Below are 27,476 nucleotides of genomic sequence, written 5' to 3' on the forward strand. Positions count from 1 at the left end.
TGCTTGGAAACAGGAGTAATTTTATAATCATTTCAGTAAGCTCCAATGGAAGCCTAAAGACATTGCACTGTCTTATGAATTTTCACTTCATAAAACTAATCCAACCGATCGAACTGAATACTAAAACCATTACTTGAGACATCTGCCCCTGGGGGTACAGAGCAGCACTTCAGAGTTAAGGTCAGTTTTCACAGCCATGTCTGCATTGCAGCCTTATCAGGGGACTTTGTTCTGTCACAGCAAACTGTACTTTAAAACATAAAAATCCAAAAGTGAAAAAATTACATGTGAGAACTGTTACTGTCAGGAGAAAATTACTATGAATGGGATGAATGGAAATGACAGACTTTTTCACTTACATGGTGATTTCAAAATAGAATTCTTTTGATATTTTCCTTCCAGGAAGTAGCAGCACCAAAGGTACTGTTTTCATTCTGTTATGACAATTTCTTTCTGGGTAGCACAGCTGTTTTTCTTAGTTTATTTTTTTGCAATGCAATTATTCCTTTCCAACTTTATTATTATTGTTCTTTCATTTCATGTTGAAGTAGCCTAGGCAGCTGCAATTTTCATCCCACTTAACTGTCAAAGCGTTAGGTAAGACGCAGCTTGACTGAGCTCAGGATTTGGAAATAGTGTGTAAGTTGAGTTTGCTTTTAACTCTCATAAAAGGGAGTCCTAAAATATTTTTTGCAGAGCAGAGGAACAAGTATGTCTCCATTTTGTTAGACTTCATTGTTTTATAAGCAACAAACACTGCATGGAATACAAGTACTGGGAAGGACTTTTGATCATCATTGCACCCCCACCTGTTTAGGGTTCTTTCTACAGATGTTTTGCCAAATTACTGCCAGTTGAGGTATAGTATTGCCACTGAGCATGTATGTTGGCAAATGAGTTTGATCCAGAATGTTTTCAAAGACCTACGAGATATCATTGTCTGCTTCCTAAAATGAACAAAGATATACATATAATTCAAAGTATAATTACTATTACCTCAAGCATTCTAGAAAAACTCAAACCAAGACCTAAAACAAAAATACGAAATATATTCAACAAGCCACAAAATACTCTTAACAACACAGATCAAACTATGGGTTGATGGAGGGAGGTGGGTGGGAGAGGAGCTAGATGAGTGATGGGTACCAAGGAGGGCACTTGTGATGAGCACTGGGTGTTGTATGTAAGTGATGAATCACTGAATTCTATTCCTGAAACCAATATTGCACTGTATGTTAACTAAAATTTAAATTAAAAAAAATGGTTCTCTAAGTAAATAAATGAATGCCATACCTGCAACTAAAAGAGAAAAAAAATACATATTCAATAGGAAGGAAACAAAGTTATTAATGCTTGTAACATCATTACCTGAGCTGAAGTTGGACACTTAACCAGCTGAGCCACCCAGGCACCCCTTGGTAGCCATTTAAAAGTCACATTTAGGGGTACCTGGGTAGCTCAGCTGGTTAAGCATCCCACTCTTGGTTTCGACTCAGGTCATGATCTCATGGTTTGTGGGTTTGAGCCCCAAGTCGGGCTCAGAGTCTGCTTGGGATTCTCTCTCTTTCTCTCTCTCTCTCTCTCTCTCTCTCTCCCTCTCTCTCTCTCTCTGCTCCCCACTGTTCACTCGCGTGCTCTCTCTCTCTCAAAATAAATAAAACTTAAAAGTCATATTTAACATCAAGAGAAACTGCTCAAGACATGGTTCAGTTCCTCAAAAGGTTAAACACAGATTACCACATGACTCAGCAATTCTACTTCTAGGTATAATCCCAAGAGAAATGAAAACACATACCCACATAAAAATGTGTACATACATGTTCAAAGTAGCATTATCCATAATAGTCAAAAAGTGGAAACAACACAAATGTCCATTAACTGATGAGTGGATAAACATAATGTGGTATATACATATGATCAGGATAAATAAATTTCAGCAATAAAAATAAATGAAGTACAGATATATGCTACGACATGGATGAATCTGGAAAACATGCTACGTGAAAGAAGCCAGACACAAAAGGCCACATACTGAATGAGTCCATTTATATGAAATGTCCCAAATACGCAAATCTATAAAAACAGAAAGCAGGAGTGCCTGGGTGGCTCAGTAAGTTAAGGCTCAGGTCATGATCTCATGGCTCACGAGTTTGAGCACCACATGGGGTTTTGTGCTGACAGCTCAGAGCCTGGAGCCTGCTTCAGATTATGTGTCTTCCTCTCTCTCTGCCCCTACCCCACTCACACTCTGCCTGTCTCTCTCTCTCTCTCTCAAAAATAAACATTAAAAAATTAAAACAACAACAACAAACAGAAAGCAGACTACTGGTTGCCAAAACCTGAGGGTAAAATGGGGAGTGGAGAGTGACTGTTTAACAGGTACTGGGCTTCCTTATGGGGTCATGGGGTGATGAAATGTTCTGGAATTAGACAGTGGTGATGGTTGTACTACACGATGCGTATGCTAAAACCACTGAATTGTATATTTTTAAATGATAAATTTTATATTATGTGAATTGCATATAAACTTTAAAAAATTATCATCAGTAAAAACTCAGAGCAGTTGCTCACAACTGCAGAGACTTTCTACTTTCTTTTTCTTTTATGCTTAAGTGTAGCTTGAAAATGTCAAATCACTGTGCCTCATCTATAAAATAGGTTTATAATAGTACCATTCTAAGAGGGTTTGAAGAAGGTTAAGAGAATTAATATGTATAAAGCACTCAGAACACTGCCTGACACAATAGCTCTCAATAACTGTTAGCAATTAATGGTAGTATTATAGTTAGAGCCTAACCACAGTGTGAAAAAATTACAATTCTTATTTATCTCCTAATTATTGTCTAAAAGACACTTCACTGGAGAGATTTATTTGCCTAAAATCAAGAAAGAAAAAGTACAAGATGAATTTTTATGTGCCTTGTGCTGGTCTAGCATTTAATTTTAAAATACAGTAAACATGTTGATCTATGATTAGAATGAGATGCCAAAGAGTTTGAGGTATTAAGCCTGCTCTACCTGCCATGAGTATGAGAGTGTTCTAGACACCAAAAACCACATAGCTCTTGGGAGATATGCTAGAAGGTCAGCATGAGAGAAGGAAGCTTGGAGAAGCTAGAAGGGAAATTGGGTAATTTTCTAGTTCCCTCTGAGTTATTAGTAGATATTCATAGAGCCACTTCACAGCAATGCTTCAAACACTGTGAAATTCTAGACTAGCAAATTTGCCCATATTTAAATAGAAGTTAAACACATTCTGAAGCCAGACAATGGTCATGGGTTCCTTTAGATTAAAAACAGCGCTGTTTCTTTCCTTTAAATGAATTTTTAGAGTTCACAGTAACTGCTTTATCTGACTATAAGGCAAAATATCGAAATGTTACAAGTCTTGAGAGGAGAAGGAGGAGCTGGCAAAATCTGTTTAAGAGGATGAAAAAAAACCCCAGCTTTACATACTTCTCACATTTATGCAGTGCCATAGAGGTCAGACAGCTGATAAAGCAGAGAGATACAATTACAACCAAGAGTAAGCACTATAAATATAGAGCCTGAAGCCACAAATGAAAGGGCACATTCTACGTGAGTCAAAAGTAAAAGAGACTATTAGATTAGTATTAACCTTTTTCAGTCACAGGGGAACATAAAGAATGGCACATTAAGAAATCTTAAGCGTCTACCACATTCAATGAGCCATGATACATGAACAAATACATTTTATACAAGGTTATCAACTATAGGTTGTTTAGTCTAAAAAAAACCTTAACACAAACTGTCCATCTAAAACTTCCAATAAAACCCTCCTATCTGCAATAGTCAAAAACAGGATTCGAAATAAAGGATTCTCTAGAGATAAGGAAACCACTGCTAAGAATACGGGAATGTTATTGAAGAGGCATTATTATTACGATCACTCATAGTCCTACCTGTATCTGTTCTTTTCATTCCCATCCTGAATCGTATCTGCTTGCCATGAAGGACCTCAGAAAGGTGTTCAGCAGTCCAGTGTTGTGCTGGCCAATCAACAGCCATGTTACAGAAGATTGCAGGTTGTTGTAAAGACATTATAATTTCTTTTGCTTTCTCTGGTGTAAAAGGTTTGATATGTTCACCTAGGGAGAGAAATAAATGGAGCGACAGGGAGATAACTATAAAGTTATTTCATATAATACAAAGAAATAATAGCTAATATCATTTCTATTATGGTAAATCTTTCTATGTAATTATACATTTTATACTTCATTTATTACAATTTACATAAATATTTGACCTCAAAAACCATAATTCTTAAATTATTTTTCTCATATTAAATTTTGAACATTGGAAAATATGTACAATTTTCAATGTCAAAAATGTTTTTAAAAAAGGCTTTTCAATTACATTTAAACTTTAAAATGCATCATTTTTTGAAAACGGTATGAAACACTGATGGGAACTATGCTGGATCAACTAGGGGTGCTGCAGCCAGCAAGAATTCTACTTGCCTTACCATGTGTTCACCCAAAAAGACTACTGAATCAGTCAACGGGGTGAGGGGGATTATTTTCATTTCAAGATTTAAAAAGACAGGGGCACCTGGGTGGCTCAGTCGATTAAGCATCTGACTCTTGATCTCGGCTCAGGACATGATCTCAAGGTTCATGAGTTCAGGCTCTGCACTGATGGCATGGAGACTGCTTGGGATTCTGTCTCTCCTCTCTGCCCCCCACCTGCTTGTGTTCTCTCTCTCAAAATAAATAAATCAGCTTAAACATTTTTTTTAAACATAAAAGATGTACTGGGATGGGTATCAGTGTTAGTCCTTGACTTCAACTGCATCTATAAACAGTATAAGGGATATGTACAAACGAATACTGTAACTTACTGAGTACTTCAATAAATTTCACAGAATCATAGACTATTAATCCTGGAGAGGATGGTAATGATAAGTATTTTTTAAATAAAAGAACAAGAAAGTTTCTCCTTAAAGACATCTTAAGATGAAAGTTGTATGGGAAAGTTAAAAAGTGCTTCATACTCTGATTCTTTATATATATATATATATATATATATATACATATATATATATACACATATATATGTATATATATGTATATATATATAATCATAAGCATATATTTGATTCTCTAGAACAATCAGCTAAACCCTGTAATTCATTGCCTATTCTGTACTTATACTTAATTCAAAAAATTAAGGAAAGCTCATAAATAATCCAAATTCTCACAGCATCCAACTTTCTTCTAAACTTTCTCATAAAAGGAAGAGGGATGGGGAAGGGGCTATCAAGGAACTTGATTCATACTTGTCTGAATGTAAGGCTTGTTTTTAAAGAAAATGGAAATTTAAGTCAATTTGGTCTCTCTTCTCAGACAAGGACAAACACTCAGAATCTTTCCCTACACTTGATGAAAGTAAGCAAGATATCTGAGGACAGTCTGTCACTGTCTACACACTGAGGGCTCCCGAGTGAGGAGATGAGTGTGGACGCTCAGAGGGAAAGGCAGGTAGAAGAGCTGGGCGTTGTGTGGGGGCTGCATGGAGGGAGGAGGAGACAGGGAATCCTTAAGTCTCAAAGTAATGAAGCGCAAGCTTATCTTTAAGTGCTGAAGGGCCTATAAGGGAAACAGAATGTAACCAGGAATAAAATTTTCTGTATTTCCTTGAGATTCTTGTTTTGCACTTTTGACATGTTTGATAAATTCACAGTAGCGGTCTTGACCCATACTAGCCTATAAATATGTCAGTACAAGGTTACTGAGATCATGACACACCAAATCTTCCTGGACTTGGGAATGCCTGGATTCCATGTACATGAAAATGAACAGGTTGTATTTTTTAGTGTACATTTTTTAAGTTTTGCTAGACTATGAGAAGCTCCAATGCATTCATGATAATACTCCATTGTCTGTGGCATATAAATTAGTGCTATCCTTTGGCATACAACTGGAAAAATGAAGCAGAAGTCTCAAATAACCACCCATTGACCTAGTAACTCATGTTACAGGAATTTGCTTTTAACAAAATAATCATCAGCTATGTGCATATTTATATATATTATATATGTACACACATACACATAAAATATCTATTACCATAATATAAAAACTGAAAATATAAACAGCCGAACGTCTAAAAGGAGAAAAATATTTACTGAATATTACTAAATATTATGTAAATTTCTCCCATGGTACATTATATCCATTAAACAATAAAAGTAAGGGCTATGTAGAAATGTGTGGAGACGTAAAGGCTGGACTGGACTGAGCTGATGTACTAGCCAAGTAAGACGTGTATAGTAAGGCCCTGAACAACACAGGGTGGCGTAAGGAAGGCAGAGATGGTAGAGATGAAGAAATTCTAACCAAATAATATCAAAGGCTATTACAACTAAAGAATGTGGGATGGGAGGCAGATGCAGCTATAAGGGAGACAAAGGTTTCCAGATTCTGACTTGACATAAAAAAAAAAGTTAGGAGCAACAGCTCATTCTAGTGGGAAGGTGAAGAGTTTGGTTTTGAACATCATCATCATAACAATACCATATATTTACTCATACGATGCTTTACTATTTGCCATGTACTTTTATATACATTAAAACTGCTCATCTGATCCTCTTAGAAGCCTATAAAACACTGGCAGAGAAGGCATTTTATGTCCATTATCCAAAGGAAGAATAGAAAGCTCAGATGTCAAAGGTCAGCACACCAGTGATGAACTGGAACCACCGGTCACATCGCTTGATCCCTAGTCCCATGCTCTTTCCACTGCACAAGACTGCTTCTAGAGAATTAAAACCGTGGGACCCACACTGGCACTACAAACTCAGGAGAGAGAGTATATATAATCTGAAAAGAGAAAAAAGTTAAGGAAACCTTTAGGCCGATTAATGGATAATAAATCCATACATGCTGTTGGGGAGAGAGGAATGTTTTGGTTTGTGCGCATGTGGGCAGGGGGTAGTGGAGTAATAGCTGTAGTAGAGACTGCTAGTTGCCTACCTTATCCAATACCCACTCTCTTCTTCCTTACTAACAGAACTTTGAGCAATGGGTGTGGCTGAAAAATTACAATTCCTAGACTCCTTTGCAGACAGGAGTGGCCAGAGATGTATCTGGATGTTGTTGAGCCAGTGTTTTTGTCCTTAGCCTTCTCTTCTATATTTTGCCTGAAAAACAGACATGTTTAGCTCCTTTGAGAGATAAAAGAGAGGCCCAGGGAGTGCCTGGCTGGCTCAGTTGGTAGAGCATGTGACTTCTGATCTCAGGCACATGAGTTCAAACCCATGTTGGGCATAAAGATTACTTGACATTTTTAATTTAAAAAAAAATTTTTAAAGGCCCATTAAATTGCAAACCTCAGCTGAAAGAATACAAAAAATGTCCATCTCTGTGCCACTGAACTAATACCAGCAAAATTCTACCTCCTGAATCCTTTCACATATAAAAATGAACTCTTAGAGTCACGACTGCTAATAGTTCATAACTGGTTTAACACCTTGCCTTCTGAGGCTATTGTTTTCAAGGACGACCCTATTCTCTCTATAAAATACTCTGTGACTTCCACTGAATGAATCATGGCTGGTCTGACCCTATAATAGCATTATTTCATTCTACAGTTGTGAAATATTCTAGCTTTGAACACTTTGCTTTTAGAACTTTAAAGGGCAGAGAAAAAGAGAAGCACCAGACCTTTTGGGGTAGGGATTTATTTATTCTGCTTATTTTAATCAGAGCCAATGGATCTGGCTTTGAACATTCCCAAAAGAGTTCTCCTATTTGGGTAAGATATATCTTGCCACCCTTCCACAAATAAATACATGGTAATTAGTAACACATGAGTAGAAAAGTTTCAAGGAAATATTTTTTCATTAAATAAAAAATATTTAATGATCTGATCTAAAAATCCCACACATCCCAGAAGTTATTTAATAGGAGACCCCTAAAAAGTAAAATTTGCTGAGAAAGCATCTAGCCCAGTGGCTGAAATATATTAAATGCTCAAACATTTGCTAAATGAATAAAAAGTGCTATAAAGCGTGTGCAGAAGAGAGCAGTAGGATGCTCACTTTAACAAGAAATTAGCATATTTACAGAATCTCAAGCCTACCAATGAAATAAAACAATCAGCTGCTTGTGAGATAAAAGTAATTTGGCTTCTGATAGTTTAATCAACAATGAACTGGGCCATTAAATTAACAAATTTAAGTGTTACAATTTCCTTTAAAGAAGAATGCAATCTACATTGTATTAATTAAATAGCCTAGGGATGCGATCAGTTACTCCAAGGCAGGAATATATGCAAAGAGCTATAAAAATTCTGAAGCAACTTTGACAGCCTTTAAAGGATAAATGTATCTAGGTCTAAACTTGCAACATGAAGCAATTTCTAATGAGATGACTTAGAAACTAGGTGTTGCACAAGTCTTTTCTCCTTCTAAACATAGTATGTTGTTCAGACAATTGATTACAGCTTTGGTTTCAACTAACTCTTTGGAGATAGTGAAACATGATCAAAAAGCAAATTGCCTTTTTCTCAGCAATTTTTCTTTAATTAATGCAAACTACAAAATAATTTCTCTGAATTTGTTAGCAATCTGCCTTCAGTTGATTAATACATGGCTTGGCTTTATATCTGAGATTTAGAATTCAAGATGAGAATAAGGAAAATTTACCAAGTGTCCGGAATTCGCTCCTACTACTGATAGAATGCAACGAAGACACAGATCCTGAAACTGAAATTAACTCATCTCTCATGTCAGGTATAATTTTAATAGAAATGTTAATAACCATAAATTTTCAATTAAATTTTATTACATTTTATTAAAATCTTTAAAAACTTTCAGAAGTTAACAGAAGAGTAAATCAGAAACTGGGTCCTGGCATGGTGAGCTAAATTATTCTAAACATATACATGTAAGCCTATGAGAGTTTCTTCAATCTGACAACTACTATATATACATACAAGGTATTTTAAAGCTTCTGAATGGTAGATATTAGGGTAAAAAATAATGAACGTTATTCATGAAAACATTCACGGAATTATGCAAGTACCTCTTAACAAAATTACTATATTTGTACTAAAGACCAAGTGGTAAAACTTACAACAAAGGTAATTTTTTATTTTATAGCCACTATTTTAAAACATCAATACAGGGGCACCTGGGTGGCTCAGTTGGTTAAACGTCCGACTTTGGCTCAGGTCATGATCTCATGGTTCGTGAGGTTGAGCTCCAAGTCAGGCTCTGAGAGCTCAGAGCCTGGAGCCTGCTTCAGATTCTATGTCTCCCTCTCTCTCTCTGCCCCTCCCCTGCTCGTTCTCTCTCTCTCAAAAATGAATAAGCATTAAAAAAAAATTTTTTTTAATGTCAACACAGGGGTGGCATCTGGGTGGCTCAGTTGGTTAAGCATCCGACTCTTGATTTCAGCTCAGGTCATGATCTCAGTTTAGTTCATGGGTTCAATCCCCAAGTAGGGCTCTGTGCTGACAGCATGGAGCCTGCTTGGGATATTCTCTCTCTCTCTCTCTCTCTCTCTGCCCCTCCCCACTTGGACGCTTGCCCTCTTACTCTCTCAAATAAACTTAAAAAAAAAAATATGTCAATACAGGACACCTGGGTGGCTCAGTCAGTTAAGCATCTGACTCTTGATTGCAGCTCAGGTCTTGATCTCAGGGTTGTAAATTCAAACCCCATATTGGTCTCCATGCTGGGCATGGAGCCTACTTAAGGGGGGAAAAAAGGCAATACAAATGAAGAAAATTCTATTGCAAGTTAATAAAATGCTTAATTAAAATGGCAACTAGTCAGGGGCGCCTGGGTGGCTCAGTCGGTTAAGCGTCCGACTTCGGCTCAGGTCATGATCTCACGGTCTGTGAGTTTGAGCCCCGCGTCAGGCTCTGTGCTGACAGCTCAGAGCCTGGAGCCTGCTTCAGATTCTGTGTCTCCCTCTCTCTCTAACCCTCCCCTGTTCATGCTCTGTCTCTCTCTGTCTCAAAAATAAATAAACATTAAAAAAAAATTTAATAAAAAAATGGCAACTAGTCATAAACCATTTGAATTTCAAGGTCTAGCAGGTGGTGCCACTGAAGAAACCATAAATAGAAGTATTGAGGCTGTTATGGCATAATCTTTCCAATACCACTGTTTGGTATAGTAGCAAACACCCAAGCGATTTCAGCCTGGGAACAAGAGACAGTTACATGCTGGATACCTTCCATCCTTTTCTTCCCATCCTCTTCCACTTGTGACTCTTGCCCAGCAAAGCCAGAAAATCCATTTAGGGCCAGAAAATGGCTCACAAATAAGACTTACAAGTTCAAAAGTTATACTGGTCCAAAACTTAAAGGAAAAGCAAATCTATATTTTAAGTGAAGTTGATACTAGAAAGAACAGCGTCTCAAAGACTAAAGTTCTTTAAAATCTTCCAAAATTATCTTCAAAATTTCTACCAAAATATTTCCATCTAGCTCTTCTGATTCCGCTAAGTAAATTTTCCATATTTCCAAATAAAATGGCTATTTATCTAACTATTCATAAAAATATTCAACAGCAGAGTCTTAAAAAGATATTTGCACATCCATATTCATAGCAACACTATTCATAACAGCCCAAAGGTGGAAGCAAACCAAACATCCATCACACAGTGGAATATCATTCAGCCTTAAAAAGGAAGGAAATCCTGTCACGTGCTACAACATGCATAAGCCTGAAGACACCAACCATACTAAGTAAAAGCCAGTCACAAAAAGACATCTATTACATTATTCTACCTACATGAGGTACCTAAAATGGTCAAATTCATAGGTACAAAGTAGAATGGCAGTTACCAGGGACTGAGGGGAGGGAGAAAAGAGGAAACTCTGGGTACAGAGTTTCAGATGTGCAAGATGAAGAAAGTTCTAGAGATCGGTTTCACAACAGTGTGAATATACTTAACTCTACTGAGTTGTACTCTTTCTTAAAAATTGTTAAGATGATAAATTTCATGTTACTTGTTTTTAACCAACAGTACAGTTTAAAAATTCAACAATATAGTTTATCTGATATTTGTCCTTATTGAATATAAAGTATTTTAGCTACATACGAATTACATATATGCTCTAGCATGGAAACTCTTTTACTTTTTAAGACTATAGAAGCTTCTGCTTTTCTTTAAGCTCCCCTGCCCCCTTTCCCCATTTTCTCTTTTAAAAATGAGAAAAAAAAAAAATGACAGAGAGAGTATGGCATCTCCAACTGAGGAAGAGTAAATCCAGTCATATAAAAGTGTCAGTTCTATAAGAACTCAAGTCCCTGCAACTCCGGAATAAGATACTTCCTTGGGAATGTCAACCTTAAAACTGCCCATTATTTTACCAGCAAAATGAGCTTATTTGGGAATAGCGGAGGAATTACAATTCAGGACCAGCAAATTGACTTTAGGAGGAAATTGGGAAGGGTTATTTTGAACAAAAGTTCACTGGAGAAGGATAAGAGTTGGAGGTTGTGGTGGTTTCTCATTGGCTGCAAGTGGTGGTTAGTGCACTGTTGCTGGGACTGGGAGAGATCTTCCTTCTTTTAAAAGCAGGAGATAAATTCCTCTGTGAAAAGTGTCCTCCCTTATCAAGATAATTCTTATCTACCTTCTTCCTGCTGGTGATAACAGCTGCAAATGTGCAAGAGAGGTCTCCCTTAGGGCTTCCCAACTCCATTTAAAATGTTTTCTTTACTCATTTCAGGAAGGACTGGAAGAAGAGTTACTAAGAGTACATTCTTCTTTTCATCACAGCATAAACCTGGCTACAATTAAAACAAGAGCCCAAGAGAAAGAAACAAAATAACCTCAGTCTGAAAGGCAGAATCAGATTCAAAGAATGACAATTTTTAATTTTACTGAAAAGCTTCAAACAATGCATGATTCTGTAACATCTCACACTCAGTATTTAAATTGATTCTTAACATTAAGTCGTTTCTTGTTTATTTATGTTTTAAGAATTTATTTTAGAGTAGTTTTAGGTTTACAATGAAGTTGAGAAGAAGGTACAGATTTCCCACATATCCTCGTCCTGTCACATATGCAGAGGCTCCCTCATTATCAACATCATTTGCCAGAATGGTACATGTGTTTTTTTGTCTCTTTTTTACCAGGATAAACCTAAATGGACACATCATAATCACCCAAAGTCCATAGTTTCTCTTAGGGTTCAGTCTAAGTGTCGTATATTCTACAGGTTTGGACCAAAATATAATGACCATCATTATAATATCAATATAATCAATATATAATATCCATAATTATAATATCATAAAAAGTATTTTCATTGCCCTAAGAATCCCATGTTCTGCATATTCATGTAATGTTTGTGTTTTTTTTCCTTTTTAAGAGGAAACAATCTTTATTAAATAATTTAAAATATTATTAATTTTAAGTATAATAACAGTAACATAGTTCTTCATTTTGCATTTTAAGGTCCCCTTTATTTTCAAATAGGATTCCAACATATTTGATTATCAATACGATCATGTTTTGCCTTTAGTAATTTTCAAGCTGTTACTTAAAAAATATATATATCACATCCTTGTAGGCAAGACAGTTACTTTTATATCCCTAGAGCTTAGCACAATGTTTGGCATAAACTGATGCTAAATAATGTCTTCTGAATTCACATCTCATTTTTAGTAATCTATATAAAATATTAAAACCACTTGCTTTCTCCTGCATAATGAGCTACTGAACATAATCAGAAAAAGTCTCAAAACAAATGATCAGTTCCACAAGTTCATGCTCACCTCCACTGGGTTCCTTTTCTGCTCCCAACACATTAGTTATCCCTAGTTGATTCCTAATCACCCTTATCCCTACAGCAACCATTCTAAAGCTTCTTCGCTTTCAAATCCCCAGTACCTTTCTCCACTTCCTCACTCTTTGTGGTGCTTTGCTCTATTATTCTTAGAAAACTGAAACCCATGATTTCCCTCTTCTTCGCTTCAACATTTCTGGTTCACCCTGCTCTTGTTTGGTTTCAAAGGACACAAACTGCATTCTCTGCTACCATTCTACTCTAGTAGAACCAGTCTGTCTCCTCACCTTCCTCCCGGCCCTCTGCCCCTACATGCCTCAGGCCTTTCTCCACTCACTTCCACTACCAGCCTCACCTGCCAGACATGGCCTCTTCCATTCATTTCTATATTCAAACTATACCAAACTTTCATATTAGTCTAGGAAGGACAGACCAATCCAATTTGCATTTCTTTCTTCTCTCAGCCCCAAAGCACTTAAGATGTGTAATACTTACTTCCCAACTAATTGCTTCCTGCCTTATGGATATTCTTATACTACAATTCTATCTGCATCTTCCCCCTCCCCCAAACTATATTTACAAGTCATTTTAAGGCAAGGACTGTCTTCTACCCTACTGTATTAAACAGTCTTCTGTTTATCGTATACAGCCAAATATTTTCTGATAAGGGGGCAGTAATAAGTTTGCTCAAAAATTAACTTTCCTTTTTTTCATACACTTATTTTATTAAAAATTTTTAAATATAATTTATTGTCAAATTGGTTTCCACACAACAGCCAGTGCTCATCCCAACAAGTGCCCTCCTTAATGCCCATCACCCACTTTCCCCTCTTCTCCACCCCCCCCCATCAACCCTTAGTTTGTTCTCAGTATTTAAGAGTCTCTTATTATTTGCTTCTTCCCTCTCTGTAACTTTTTCTCCTTCCCCTTCCCCAATGGTCTTCTGTTAAGCTTCTCAAGATCCACATATAAGTGCAAACATATGGTATCTGTCTTTCTCTGTCTTAGTTTACTTAGCATAATACCCTCCAGTTCCATCCATGTTGTTGCAAATGGCCAGATTTCATTCTTTCTCACTGCCAAGTAGTATTCCATTGTATATATAAACTACATCTTCTTCATCCATTCATCAGTTGATGGACATTTAGGCTCTTTCCATAATTTGGCTATTGTTGAAAGTGCTGCTTTAAACATGAGGGTACAAGTGCCCCTATGCATCAGCACTCCTGTATCCCTTCAGTAAATTCCTAGCAGTGCTATTGCTGGGTCATAGGGTAGGTCTATTTTTAATTTTTTGAGGAACCTTCACACTGTTTTCCAGAGCGGCTGCACGAGTTTGCATTCCCACCAACAGTGCAAGAAGGTTCCCGTTCCTCCACATCCTTGCCAGCATCTACACTCTCCTGATTTGTTCACTTTAGCCACTCTGACTGGCATGAGGTGGTATCTCAGTGTGGTTTTGATTTGTATTTTCCTGATGAGGAGTGATGATGAGCATCTTTTCATGTGCCTGTTGGCCATCTGGATGTCTTCTTTAGAAAGTATCTATTCATGTCTTCTGCCAATTTCTTCACTGGATTATTTGTTTTTAGGGTATGGAGTTTGGTGACTTCTTTATAGATTTTGGATACTAACTCTTTGTCCGATATGTCATTTGCAAGTATCTTTTCCCATTCCATTGGTTGCCTTTTAGTTTTGTTGATTGTTTCCTTTGCAGTGCAGAAGCTTTTTATCTTGATGAGGTCCCAATAGTTCATTTTTGCTTTTAATTCCCTTGCCTTTGGAGATGTGTCAAGTAAGAAACTGCTGTGGCTGAGGTCAAAGAAGTTTTTTCCTGCTTTCTCCTCTAGGGTTTTGATGGTTTCCTGTCTCACATTCAGGTCCTTCATTCATTTTGAGTTTATTTTTGTGTATGGTGTAAAAAGTGGTCTAGTTTCATTCTTCTGCATGTTGCTGTCTAGTTCTCCCAGCACCATTTGTTAACGAGACTTTTTTCCATTGGATACTCTTTCCTAGTTTGCCAAAGATTAGTTGGCCATGCATGTACGGGTCCAATTCTGGGTTCTCTATTCTATTCCATTGGTCTATGTGTCTGTTTTTGTGCCAATACCATACTGTCTTGATGATTACAGCTTTGAGGCAGAGGCTAAAGTCTGGGATTGTGATGCCTCCCGCTTTGATTTTTTTCTCCAGTATAACTTTGGCTATTTGGGGTGTTTTGTAGTTCCATACAAATTTCAAGATTGTTTGTTCTAGCTTTGAGAAGAATGCTGGTGCAATTTTGATTGCGATCACATTGAATGTGTAGATTGCTTTGGGTAGTATTGACATTTTAACAATATTTATTCTTCCAATCCATGAGCAGGGAATGTTTTTCCATTTCTTTGTGTCTTCTTCAATTTCCTTCAGAAGCATTCTACAGTTTTCAGCATACAGATCTTTTACATCTTTGGTTAGGTTTACCCTAGGTATTTTATGGTTCTTGGTGCAATTGTGAATGGGATCAGTTTATTTCTCTTTCTGTTGCTTCATTATTGGTGTATAAAAATGCAGCCGATTTCTGTACATTGATTTCGTACCCTGCGACTTTGCTGAATTCATGTATCAGTTCTAGCAGTCCACTGTTGTTTAACATAGTGTTGGAAGTCCTAGCATCAGCAATCAGACAACAAAATGAAATAAAAGCATCAAAACTGGCAAAGATGAAGTCAAACTTTCACTTTTCGCAGACAACATGATACTCTACATGGAAAACCTGACAGACCCCACCAAAAATTAACTTTCCTATGACTCCCACAATATTCATCATTATATAGAACACAATGACCATTTCACATGCATGTATTTAATGTATGTATTTTTTTACCCTTTGTTCACATAACCCTTATGAAATTTAAAGCAAAGCCTTCTCTCCCAGTAGAACTTTGCCTATTTAACTTACTTTGGGTTTTTTTTTAAAAAAAAATTTTTTTTTCAACGTTTTTATTTATTTTTGGGACAGAGAGAGACAGAGCATGAACGGGGGAGGGGCAGAGAGAGAGGGAGACACAGAATCGGAAACAGGCTCCAGGCTCCGAGCCATCAGCCCAGAGCCCGACGCGGGGCTCGAACTCACGGACCACGAGATCGTGACCTGGCTGAAGCCAGACGCTTAACCGACTGCGCCACCCAGGCGCCCCTTACTTTGGGTTTTTTAAATGTTTATTTATTTTGAGACAGAGAGAGAGAGAGAGAGAGAGCGAGCCTGCGGGCACGTGAGTGGGCGTGAGTGGGAGAGAACAGAGAGAGATGGCAAGAGAATCCCAAGCAGGCTCTGCACTGTCACCAACCATGAAATCTCACCAATCATGAGGTCATGACCAGAGCCAAAATCAAGAGTCTGATGATTAACTGACTGAGCCATCCAGGCACCCTTATTTAACTAACTTTGTCATGGCAATAAACAGTTACCCCAAAGTGGAGTTTCTAGGGAGGATGACAGTTTAAAATGGGGTTGGAAGTTCCACAGATAGGATTCCGAGAATCTAATACAAAAATATGAAGTCACCTGCAAAATGGGTGTGCATGCTGCTTTTCTCAAAGGAGCAGATCCATATTTTCATTAGATTTTTTTTTCCTTCCTTAATCCAAGATTAAAAATCACAAGTTTCCTTACCACAATGAGATATCAGCTCACACCTGTCAGAATACCTAAAATCAACAACTCACAAAACAACAGATGTTGGCGAGGATGTGGAGAAAGGGGAACATTTTTGCACTGATGGTGAGAATGCAAACTGGTGTAGCTACTCTGGAAAACAGTATGGAGGTTCCTAAAAAAGTTAATACAATGCTCTATGACCCAGCAATAACTAGTTATTATTATTTTTTTGGTAATTTAAAATTTTTAATAACTAAATTAAAAAATAAGAAACAGGTGAAACTAAATTTAATACTTTTTGTTCATCCCAATATATCCAAATTATGAACATTTCAACATGTAATCAATATTAAGACACTATCAATATTTTAATATTATTAACAGTTTATAACCCATTTTTAAACTAAGTCTTCAAATACGTGTATTTGACACAAGACTTCTTAACTGAGACTAGCCACACTTCAAGTGTTCAGGAGCCACATGTTAATTAGTTGCTACTGTTTTAGTCAGCACAGTTTTATACCATTGTTGGAAATTATTCTAAAGAAGCTCTATTTCAGTGAGTAGCTCACTTCTGCATCTCTTTATTTGATTGCCTCTGTTATCAACAAAACATTATTATTGATTATCATTCATGGCATTATTTAATTATCAGCAACAAACTGTTAAATCTACCTAGATTAGATTACTCATGAGGTTCATTATCAGAGCTTTGATTAATACGGCACTGTTAGTTATTTATCCAAAGGATACAAAAATGCTGATTCGAAGGGGAACATGCACCCTGATGTTTATAGCAGTGCTATCAACAATAGCCACGTTATGGGAAGAGCCCAAATGTCCATCAATTGACAATCAGATAAAGAAGATGTGGTATATATAATGGAATAGTACTTAGCAATCAAAATGAATGAAATTTTGCCATTTGCAACAATGTGGATGGAACTAGAGTGTATTATGCCATGCTAAGTGAAATAAGGAAATCAGAGAAGATAAATCTATGATTTCACCCATATGTGGAATTTAAGAAACAAGACAGGTGAACATAGAGGAAGGGAAGGAAAAATAAGATAAAAACAGAGAGGGAGGCAAACCATAAGAGACTCTTAAATACAGAGAACAAACTGAGGGCTGATGGAGGGGAGGTGTGTGGTAGGGGGATGGGCTAAATGGGGGATGGGCATTAAGGAGGGCACTTGTTGGGATGAGCACTGGGTGTTACATGTAAGTGATGAATCACTAAATTTTACTCCTGAAACCAATACTACACTGTATGTTAACTAACTTGAATTCAATTAAAAGAAAACAAAAAACTATACTGTAATTAAAACTAAAAAGTAAGAAAACAATAGGATAAAATAAAATAAAATAAAATAATATCAATGTTGATAAACAAACAAAAAAGAATCACAAGCTTCCTTAAAACATTAAATACGAAGGGGTGCCTGGGTGGCTCAGTCAGTTAAGCGTCTGACTTTGGCTCAGGTCATGATCTTGCAGTTTGTGAGTTCAAGCCCCAAGTCTGACTCTGTGCTGACAGCTCAGAGCCTGGAGCCTGCTTCGGATTCCATGTGTCTCTCTTTCTGCCTCTTCCCTGCTCGCACTGTCTCTCTCTCTCTCTCAAAAATAAATAAACGTTAAAAAAAAAAAAAACAGTAAATATGGAGTTATCTTAGGACCTAGCAATTCCGATTTTAGATATACACCCAAGAAAACTGAAGAGATGTTAATACAAAAACATGTATATTAATGTTCACAGCAGCATTATTCATAGTAGCCAAAAAGGGCAAACAACCCAAATGCCATCAACTGATAAATGGATAAACAAAATGTGGTATTACCATACCATGGAATAGCACTCAGCCATAAAAAAATGAAGTACTGATCTGTGCTACAGTACAGACGAAGCTTGAAAATATTATGCAATGTGAAAGAACCCAAACACTAAAAGCCCCACATTGCATGATTCCATTTACATGGAACATCCAGAGTAGGCACACATACACAGAGGCAGAGAGTAGACTAATGACTGCCAGGGGCTGGGGAGAGGGTCTGACTGAGGGTGACTACTGATGGATACCAGGGTTCTTGGTGTGATGAAAATGTTCTGGAATTATGGTAGTAATGGCTGCACAACTTTGTGAACATACTAAAAATCACTGAATTGTATACTTTAAAAGGGTGAATTTATGGTAAGTGAATACTATATCTAAAAAAGCCTCCTCTTACCTAGCTGCATGCTTGATATCTTTTGCATCATCTCTCCTTACCTAAACTCTATGCATGTACACATTGCTCCCAATCACCTCCTTTTCTTCAGGTTCCTAATTTGCATAGTTTCTCAGGCTGAAAAATTCCAGAGATCTAATTTCTTGTCTCTTGGTTTCAACACCCATCAGTCACCAATGCCAGGCCTTTTTATTAATAATAAAACATACCACTCTCGAACATGTAATTCCTGCCAGACACTATGCTAGATGATCCACAATTATCTTTAATTTTTACAATAATCATGCATTTTACAGAGGACAAAACTGAGGCTTAAAAGTAAGTACCTGTCCTTTAGTCTCTCTCCCTCCCATCTGTCCTCCACCCTTCAGGCTGAGTGATCCTCCTAAAACCAAATCTGATCAAGTTACTCCCTTAACTAAAGCTCTTTAAAAACCTCCTACTTGGGGCGCCTGGGTGGCTTGGTCGGTTAAGCATCCGACTTCAGCTCGGGTCATGATCTCGCAGTCCGTGAGTTCAAGCCCCGCATCGGGCTCTGTGCTGACAGCTCAGAGCCTGGAGCCTGTTTCAGATTCTGTGTCTCCCTCTCTCTCTGCCCCTCCCCTGTTCATGCTCTCTCTCTGCCCCTCCCCTGTTCATGCTCTGTCTCTCTCTGTCTCAAAAATAAATAAACGTTTAAAAAAATAAAAAAAATTAAAAAAAAAAAAAAGCCTCCTACTGTCATAAAGTCCAGACTCCTTAACTTGGTACGAGGTGCCCTCCACAATCCCTCTTCTCTCACCACTTCTAATACCAGCTTCTTTCAGTTCCTGGACCATGCCATGCTCTTTCTCCTCCTGCCTCTGGACTTGGCAGGGTTCCCTTACTCATTCACACAACAAACATGTATGAATGGCCCACTATGTGTCTGGCATTGTACTTGCTGCTTGGGCATATGTGATGAATAAAACAGATGTAGGTCCTGCCTTCAAGGTACTTAAGGTCAAGTGGAGGAAACAATAACTAAACAAGTAATTACAGGTTGTAATAAGTGAATGATGGAAGCAGGATGCTGTATCACAGAACATCTAGGGTTAGAAATCAGGGGAAAACTACAATGATTGTTTTAGATAGGTTGGTCTGGTAAGAACTCAGGTGGTGACACACTCTGAAACCTGAAGATTAAGAAGCCAATTATGTGAAAAGTAGACAACAGGAAGGGGCAGTGAGTGCCAACAGATACTCCTGCAGACATCAGCAGAGCCCAGACCAAGGACTTTTGTAGGCCATGGTTAAGAGTTTGGATTTTATTGTAAGTGCACTGGAATTCATTTAAGAATTTTATGTAAGGGAGTATCACTTTTTTTTTTTTTTTTTTTTTTTTTTTGCTGAGTGGAGAAGGGATTGGAAGGGCAGAAGATAAAAAACAGGGTCACATGACCTGAAGATATAGGAGGGGTGTAGGTGAGAAATGATTTGGACAAGGGTCTGAGAGTAAAGGAGGAAAAAAGTAGACAAAATAGATGCAGAACTGACCTGACTGGCAAAGTCATCCACTGAAAGTTAGGAAGAAAGGATACACAGAGTTTGGGGAATTGTCACTAGAGGAAGTAAGCTTACCACAGAAACAGAATCAGAGGATCTCAGGCCCATGCTGACTGAATATTCAAGAAGTTGATCATTTTCATTTTATAGTGTCATCAATTTGCCCAGGACTTTTTCCAGCAAAATTGAGCCACATAAGTGCAGGTGCAAAGAAAACAAAAGGTTGGGTTCATCCGGAGTATGGGTTTTGCCAGAGGAATAAAAGTCAGGGAGGGACAACAGAACAGTACATCTTCAAGGAAGAGATCATGATAAAATAGAACATGCATTCTAAACTGGAGAAGGGGGTACAGATGGACAGAAAACGGAAGGATCAATGGATGGGGAGGTATAGACGACGTTCAAGAATTGTATCTTTGGGGTACATAAGGGAGTTTATAAAGATAAGAGACTGCTTACACTAGGAGGAAGTTATAATTGTTTCTTCTGCAAAATTAGTCATTTTCCTCCCTAGGCAAAACATGACTATTTAATCTCCAACCACACCCATCCTGTGTTTTCCGGCTCCCTGTCTTCCCACAATTCCCCAGCACTACCACCTGAGTTTGTTATGATCTCATCCAATCTTAAAGGCCCACCTGCAACTACTCCTTCCTTGAAGCATTTCCACACTGAAACCTCTCCTCCCGGGAACAGCTCTCACCCAATGTGTACTGCTGGTAGTATGTGTGTTACCAGATATTAGCCAATCTTTTCCTTCCTCAGCCCCTTTACTTAATTGGAAAAAAGGCATTATTATAAATAGTCAAAAGTCTCTAGATCCAGTGAGCACCAGGCACAGAGCAAATCACTCAGTACAGCTAACACAGACTTCAGGCACATGGGCCACCCAGCTTCACTGGTTATCTAAGGCAGGATTCCACTGAAGTTGAGCAAAAGCTCATAATCTCTGTTCATAAAAGTCCCAGATACTTCCATTTACCTCAAGAGTAAATTTTTATACAAATTTAATTTCATATAAATTTATACAAATTTAATTTAATGCATTCAAACCACCCTTGTGGGTAAATCAGCACTGGCAGGATGTGGGGATTCAGGACCTGTAAGATGACTGGAAGTCTGCATGTCCCAACTTGAAAAAAGCCACGTTCGCTAAAGATAATAGTTTTCCTCACAGTTTAATGCAGGGCCAGAGAGACCTGAAATAAGAGCTAAATCAAACGGCCACATGAGAGGCAGCAAGAGTCAGTTGGCACGGGGTTGTACTCTTGGTCGGACTTCAGCGTGGCGCCTACCTTCCACCTCTCCAGCTCCAGCTGCAGGGGCCGTGTCAGCGGTCGCCCGCGGGCCTGCTGCCATGGCTAGCTTCGCCCCAACCCCAAACCGGAGCGGAGTGGAGTGGGTTCTAAGGAGGGCCAAGACCCAGGTTCTGGGGTCGCACGACGGGAAGGAGTCGCCGTAGCAGCTGCAGGACTCTTCCCGGAAGCACCCCTCACGCAGCAGTCACGTGACGTGCGCTGGGCGGGGCCACGCAGGTTTGTTTTGATTCCCTTGTTGTTGAAATGTCAGCACGTGGTCTGTCTGTAGCGCTTTTTACCTTCCCCAGATCTTAGCCTTCTTTCATTGTAGTCTTTTCTGGCTTAGTTTCTGCTCCTCTGTTTTTAGTCTGGTCTTTCTTATCTGCCTTGGCGCTTTCCTCCACCCAAAGTATTGGAGTTTTGGGGGATGGTTTGCAGTTTTGTGGGGCTCCGGGCGGTGGAATGTGGCTCTGCCTCCGCATACTCTGTAGCCGCGCTCACTAGCTTTGGGCACGAGGAGAGGTCACGCTTCTCTTCCACCTCTCTTGCCCTTATGGCAGCAACTTGACTCCATCTGGTTTTTGTGGCTGCTGGGGAATACGAACCTCGGGCAAATATCCTTTAATTGTGTTCTCCGTGACTCATTCCCGACCCACACAAGACAAATCGCTTGACCTAGGGTTTCAAGGCTACTAACCGACAGCTGTCAGGCTTCTGGATTTGTATAATGAAATAAACAATCTGCTGCTTGATCAAGACATCAACAATCCCCACCCTTCTCACTTTTCCACTGGTCAAAATTGTAATAAGTGGAGATAGATCTAAGTGATTAGGAGCAGAAACCTAGTCTTAATCAACCTATCTTTATTGCTAGCCTGTTATCGACAAGCAGAGGGTTGAACGATATGTGTCTTTTCTTATACATATGAATGGAACTCCCTAATTTATAATCTCAATGAGTAAAACAAAAAGCTGATAAAACTAGGCAGTACTTTATGTAAAAAAATAAACGAAAAGTTAGGTTCATGCGTTAAATCTTATCCTATATCCCCTTTCATTTCTGAAGTTAGAAGTCCAACAAAAATAACAATAAACCCAATATAGAAGCAAGCATTAGCGTAAGTGATCAGAAGTCTCAGAGTTGTTTACTGAGCACATGATGTAAACTTCGGCACTTCCTCCAGCAATCCCAGGTTCCTTTCCCAACCTCCTCTTAAGCTTCTCCGGGAGTTTCCTCTTTCCCGGGCTCAGCCACGCCCCTCCCGCCTTTTCAGTTCTGCTTGTCCTCCCTCGGGGAAGCAGTCTCCACTCTCTCTCCCGCCTCTCCAGCACCCGGTGGGGGCGGGGGGCTGCCCCAGTCCTGTACCCCAGCCTCCTCTTAGCCCGCCGCACCTGCCCCGCCTTCCAGCCCCAGGCCGGCTGGCGCGGCGCAGGCGCACCAGGCGTGGACCGGAGGCCGAGGGCTACCACAGCAGCTTCGGCCTCCACCTCCTCCTGCCGCATCCGCGCGGGGCTGGTCGGCAGTCACCGGGGCCGCGCTGGGCAGGGGCTCCGCGGGCCGCGTGTTGTCATGGGCGCGGGCTGGAGCACCGACGAGGAGCGGCAGCCACTGCTAGGGCCCGGACTCGGGCCTGCGCCGGGGACTGTCTGGAGAAGCCGGGAGGCGGCGGCGGCGGCGGCGTCCGGGGTACCCGCGGCGGTCCCGGGTCCCGGACGGGTCTACGGGCGCCGCTGGCTGGTGCTGCTGCTCTTCTCGCTGCTGGGGTTCGCGCAGGGCCTGGTCTGGAACACCTGGGGCCCCATCCAGAACTCGGCGCGCCAGGCCTACGGCTTCTCCAGCTGGGACATCGCGCTGCTCGTGCTGTGGGGGCCCATTGGCTTCCTGCCCTGCTTCGCGTTCATGTGGCTCCTGGACAAGAGAGGTGAGGGGGTCCGGGCTGCGTCAGACCGGTGTTGTCACTTCTGGGGGAGCCGGAGCCTGCCAGCCGCCGCCCTCGGCTTCGTCTTAGGGGTTATGTGAGGTGACCGAGTGTTGCTGGTATCCCATTCCCGTCTAGGAACCCTCCGTCCCCGAAGCGACAAATGTGGCAAGGCTCCTTTGCCTTCTGTATTTATGTTTACATGAAGGCCCATTATGCAACAGCAGAGACTAAGAGATCTCTAAATGTTCAGGCTTTTGCACAGTGTGGACGTCAGAGCATCCTCGTGCACGTGCTATGTATGTTTTTTACACCTAACAAAAATGACTGATGCTTTGACTTCAAAGGGATTGGGAGGTGTTGTGGGTGATAGGTCAGAAAATAGACCGATGATGCCCAGATATAAGGAAGTATTGAGTTGGCTTTGCATACTAAATGACACCCGCCCAAGGCTGTTGGAAAACTCCTGTCCGATGCTTTGATTTCTCTAAAATGGTGAAAGGCAGTTATAAAGTGTGTGTTTGTGACTAGGTTGTTGTTTCAGTTGAGATTTATGACTCTCAGATAAAGCGTGGCAGGTGAAGGAAGACTCTCTGAGGAATACTCCGAACAGACATCTCACGTTACCACTTGCCACGTGATTCTGTGAGGAGAAAAAAGAGGTCATAGGACTGAATTATATACTACACAGGTGTGGGTAACTGATTCTTGATCAATGTGATGTAACTGATGGAAAAGGAGGACAGTTTTAGGCATATAAGTATAGTTGCCAAAGCAAGAGAAATAGCTTGGTATGTACGCTCTGTGTTTAGTTTGAGCATTAATTTTAAGAAGACCATCGACAAACTGGGGCACTTTAAAAGTTGCATGACAAGAATAATAAAGGATGTAAATATCATAATGTGTAAGACTGAGGGAACTGGGTGTGTCATGTTTCAGAAAGAAACTTGAGGCAGAATATGAAATACGTGAAGATCCAGTAAAAGAGGAATTAGACTTACTCTGTGTAGTTCTAGAAGGAAGAATGAAACCGAGTGAAGTTACAAAAGGATGTAACTCAAAGCAATAAAGGAAGAACCTTCTAAGAACAAAAGGTGTCCAGCCCTGGAAGGTGTTTCTTGACTGGCCTAAAACTTCCAGATTTGGTACTTTTGCAGAGCATGAGTGTGCTAGATATCCAGGAAAGGTTTCTTGTAATGAACGGAGGTTTTCTTTGTTTGGATTTATTTGTTTGCTTTTAAACTGATCGTATTTGGATTTCACCACTTTTTCCACCAATGTCTTTTTTTTTTCTTCCTGTTCCAGGATTCAATCTAGTGTTCCAAATTACATTTAGTTATGATTTCTCACTGATCTCCTCCAATCTGTGACAATTCCTCTGTCATTCCTTACTAGGTTGGCTAAATTTAGGGGAAAATGTTGTTTTGTTGTTTCTTTTTATTTATCTTTATATCGGGAGCATTTTCCAATATTCTAAATTAAACCAACTTTGTTTTTATGGTAGAAGAATGTTAATTTTTTTTTTATTATAATTTTATGAACTAGCTGTGGCTGGATAAATTATGGACTACCTGTTCACCTTATAAAATAAGTTACTTTAGGATTTCTTTCAGTAGTTCCTGTAACCACATGGGGAATTCACATGTGTATTTGCCGTTGCTTGAAGCTATAAAACATAAATTTAAAAATTCTCTTTTAGGAAGTGGTTTTCCTTTTCAGTAAGAGAAAGCTGCTATACTTTCATATGTTGGCTGTCCTGCCGCAGATGTCCTATCTACGTACATAGAAAGTATGTTCCTGCCATCCTTGGGCACTAAAATACCTTGCTCCATAGAGGGTAGATAGTTGTCTGGCCTTCCTGCTACTGTGGGTCCCAGTCAGCTTAGTAGAGAAGACTGGTTATCTTCCTAAGATGGGTTTTACACCCTCTCACCACTTTTCATCATTCAGAGAAGAGACAAAAAAGGACAGCTAGTAAGATAATAGGAGAACCAAGAGCAAGTGTGCCCTAGAAGCCAAGTGAAGAAAATTTTAAGAATGAGATAGTACCCAAATATGTGTTGGGAGACAGCCTTCACAGAGCCTACATTCTAATGAGGAGGTCTAGGTAACAAACAATAAAATTAAATATTTAGTATGCCAGATGGCATTGCTCTCCAGATAATTGCTATGGAGAAATATAAAGCAGGGCAAAAGAGAAAGAGAGGAGGTCATGGTTGAAGAATGGAATGCTTGAAATTGAGATGATGTCATGGATGCAATCATAGTAAAGGTCAGAGTATAAGCAAGAAAACAGACTGCTGAGGTGTAAGGTAGAAGACACCATTATGGAATATGAAGTCAGGGGACTGAGAGGCCAGCATATTGAAATGATCATCTAGTGGATATCAAAATCACCAGATTTATGAAAAAGTAGTGTCACAAGGAATAAGAGTGAGCCGAGACATTTGCACATGGTGAGGGTGAATGCCTTGGAGACAGGTGTGTGGTGGTCTATAGAGGACTGCAGCAAGGAGTTTTGAGTATTAGAATAAAATGTAATTAGAGCAGGGGCTCCTGGGTGGCTCAGTTAGTTAAGCATCCTACTTCAACTCAGGTCATGATCTTGCAGTTTGTGAGTTCAAGCCCCGCATCGGACTCTGGGTTCACAGTGCAGAGCCTGCTTCAGATCCTCTGTCTCCCTGTCTGTCTGTCCCTCGCTTGCTCGCTCTCTCAAAAATAAATAAATATTTAAAAATTTTTTTAAGTTAATAAAAAAATATTATTAAAGCAAAGACTATTCTGGCCATGATAGAGTAATAGGAATGGGACTTATCCTTCTCTTTTAAACAACTAAAAACAAAAAATGTGTATGAAACAGAGTTCTCAGACATTGGACAAAATGCAGGGCAGGACAGCGATCGCCATGAATGCTTCAGCTTATTGCCTGGAGAGCATTTCCAGGTTGCAGTGCAGAGATTGGGAGTCCAGACATTCCTGCCGTTTTTCTAAGTTGAGACCATTTAGAATTGCAAGAGGCCAACTTAGCTAGAAATTTTAGGGTGAGAGTACCAGAAAGGAAAAAGCTTAATGGAAAGTTCTAGATCTACAAGGAGTTCCTCTTGAGTCTGCAGCTGATAACTGATCTGCAGATAAATGTGAGGAAACTACCAAACACTGGAAAAAGGACTAGGAAAAAGAACAGGCAGAACAATTCCCCGAAGGCTGGGAATAGCTCACGTTCCCAATAGCCAGAAAGTAACAACCTCAAAATACATAGGAGGTTGGGTTGAATACTCAGAGAGGCATTGTTTCAGTAGTAAAGACAAAAGAACTCTAAGGTAAAGAATGCTTTTGTTTCACCTAATAAAGCTTGAAAGTATGTCTCAGAGGGGCACCTGGGTGGCTCAGTTGGTTAAGCGACTGACTCTTGGTTTCGGTTCATGTCATGATCTCCTAGTTAGTGAGTTTGAGACCCTCATCGGGCTCCACAGCTGGCAGCACAGAGCCTGCTTGGAATTCTCTCTCTTTCCCTCTCTCTGCCCCTCCCCGGCTCGTACTCTGTCTCTCTCAAAATAAATAAACTTTACCAAAAAAAAGTATTCCTTGGAAAGGTCAAAAGTAACTTGGCTATATCTCACCATTGTTCACAAATATTTAAAGGAGTGCAAAAGAAAACCCGTCATCCAACAAGGTAAAATTTAGAATTCCTGACATCAAAATAAAAATTTACCAAGCATGCAAAGAAGCAGGAAAATATCACCCATAAAGAGGAGAAAAAACAATGAATAGAAACAGATCCCGAAATGGTACAGATGACAGAACTGGTAGGAACATCAAATCAGCTACTTTAAATAATCTATAGATGTTCAAGAAGACAGAAGAAAGCATGAACATGTTAAGGAGAGACACAGGAAACAAAAAGATCAACATTAAATTTCTGTGGTGAAAATGCAATCTGTGTCTGAGACAAGAAAAAAAAAAAGATGTACTGGATAAGATTGAATAACAGATTAGACGTTGCAAAAGGAAAGATTAGTGAACTTGACAGCAATAGATACTATCCAAAATGGAAAAGGGGGGGGGCAAAAAAAGACTAAAAAGAAATGAACA

At 39.4% G+C, this 27,476-nt stretch overlaps 2 protein-coding genes across 3 annotated transcripts in view; one reads left to right on the forward strand and one right to left on the reverse strand.

Annotated features, from left to right (window-relative positions):
* The window catches only part of HSPBAP1 (HSPB1 associated protein 1), a 59,426-nt gene extending 37,757 nt beyond the window's left edge, over positions 1-21,669 (reverse strand). The window contains exons 1-2 of one of the 2 annotated variants that reach the window (XM_040484701.1): positions 21,463-21,669; positions 3,924-4,109 (exon numbers count right to left, since the gene is read on the reverse strand). In XM_040484701.1, the coding sequence (XP_040340635.1) occupies positions 3,924-4,109; positions 21,463-21,526 (250 nt within the window). In that variant the 5' untranslated portion in view covers positions 21,527-21,669. The remainder of the gene's footprint in view (positions 1-3,923; positions 4,110-21,462) is intronic. The other variant, XM_040484699.1, reaches the window with a different exon arrangement.
* Positions 21,670-22,594: 925 nt separating this feature from the next.
* SLC49A4 (solute carrier family 49 member 4) overlaps positions 22,595-27,476 on the forward strand; it is an 82,784-nt gene continuing 77,902 nt past the window's right edge. The window contains exon 1 of the mRNA XM_040484698.1: positions 22,595-23,387. Coding sequence (XP_040340632.1) covers positions 23,036-23,387 — 352 coding nt within the window. The 5' untranslated portion in view covers positions 22,595-23,035. The remainder of the gene's footprint in view (positions 23,388-27,476) is intronic.

This window comes from Herpailurus yagouaroundi, unplaced genomic scaffold (genome assembly GCF_014898765.1).
Source record: "Herpailurus yagouaroundi ecotype Mexico unplaced genomic scaffold, PumYag 162, whole genome shotgun sequence".
Classification (NCBI taxonomy): domain Eukaryota; kingdom Metazoa; phylum Chordata; class Mammalia; order Carnivora; family Felidae; genus Herpailurus; species Herpailurus yagouaroundi.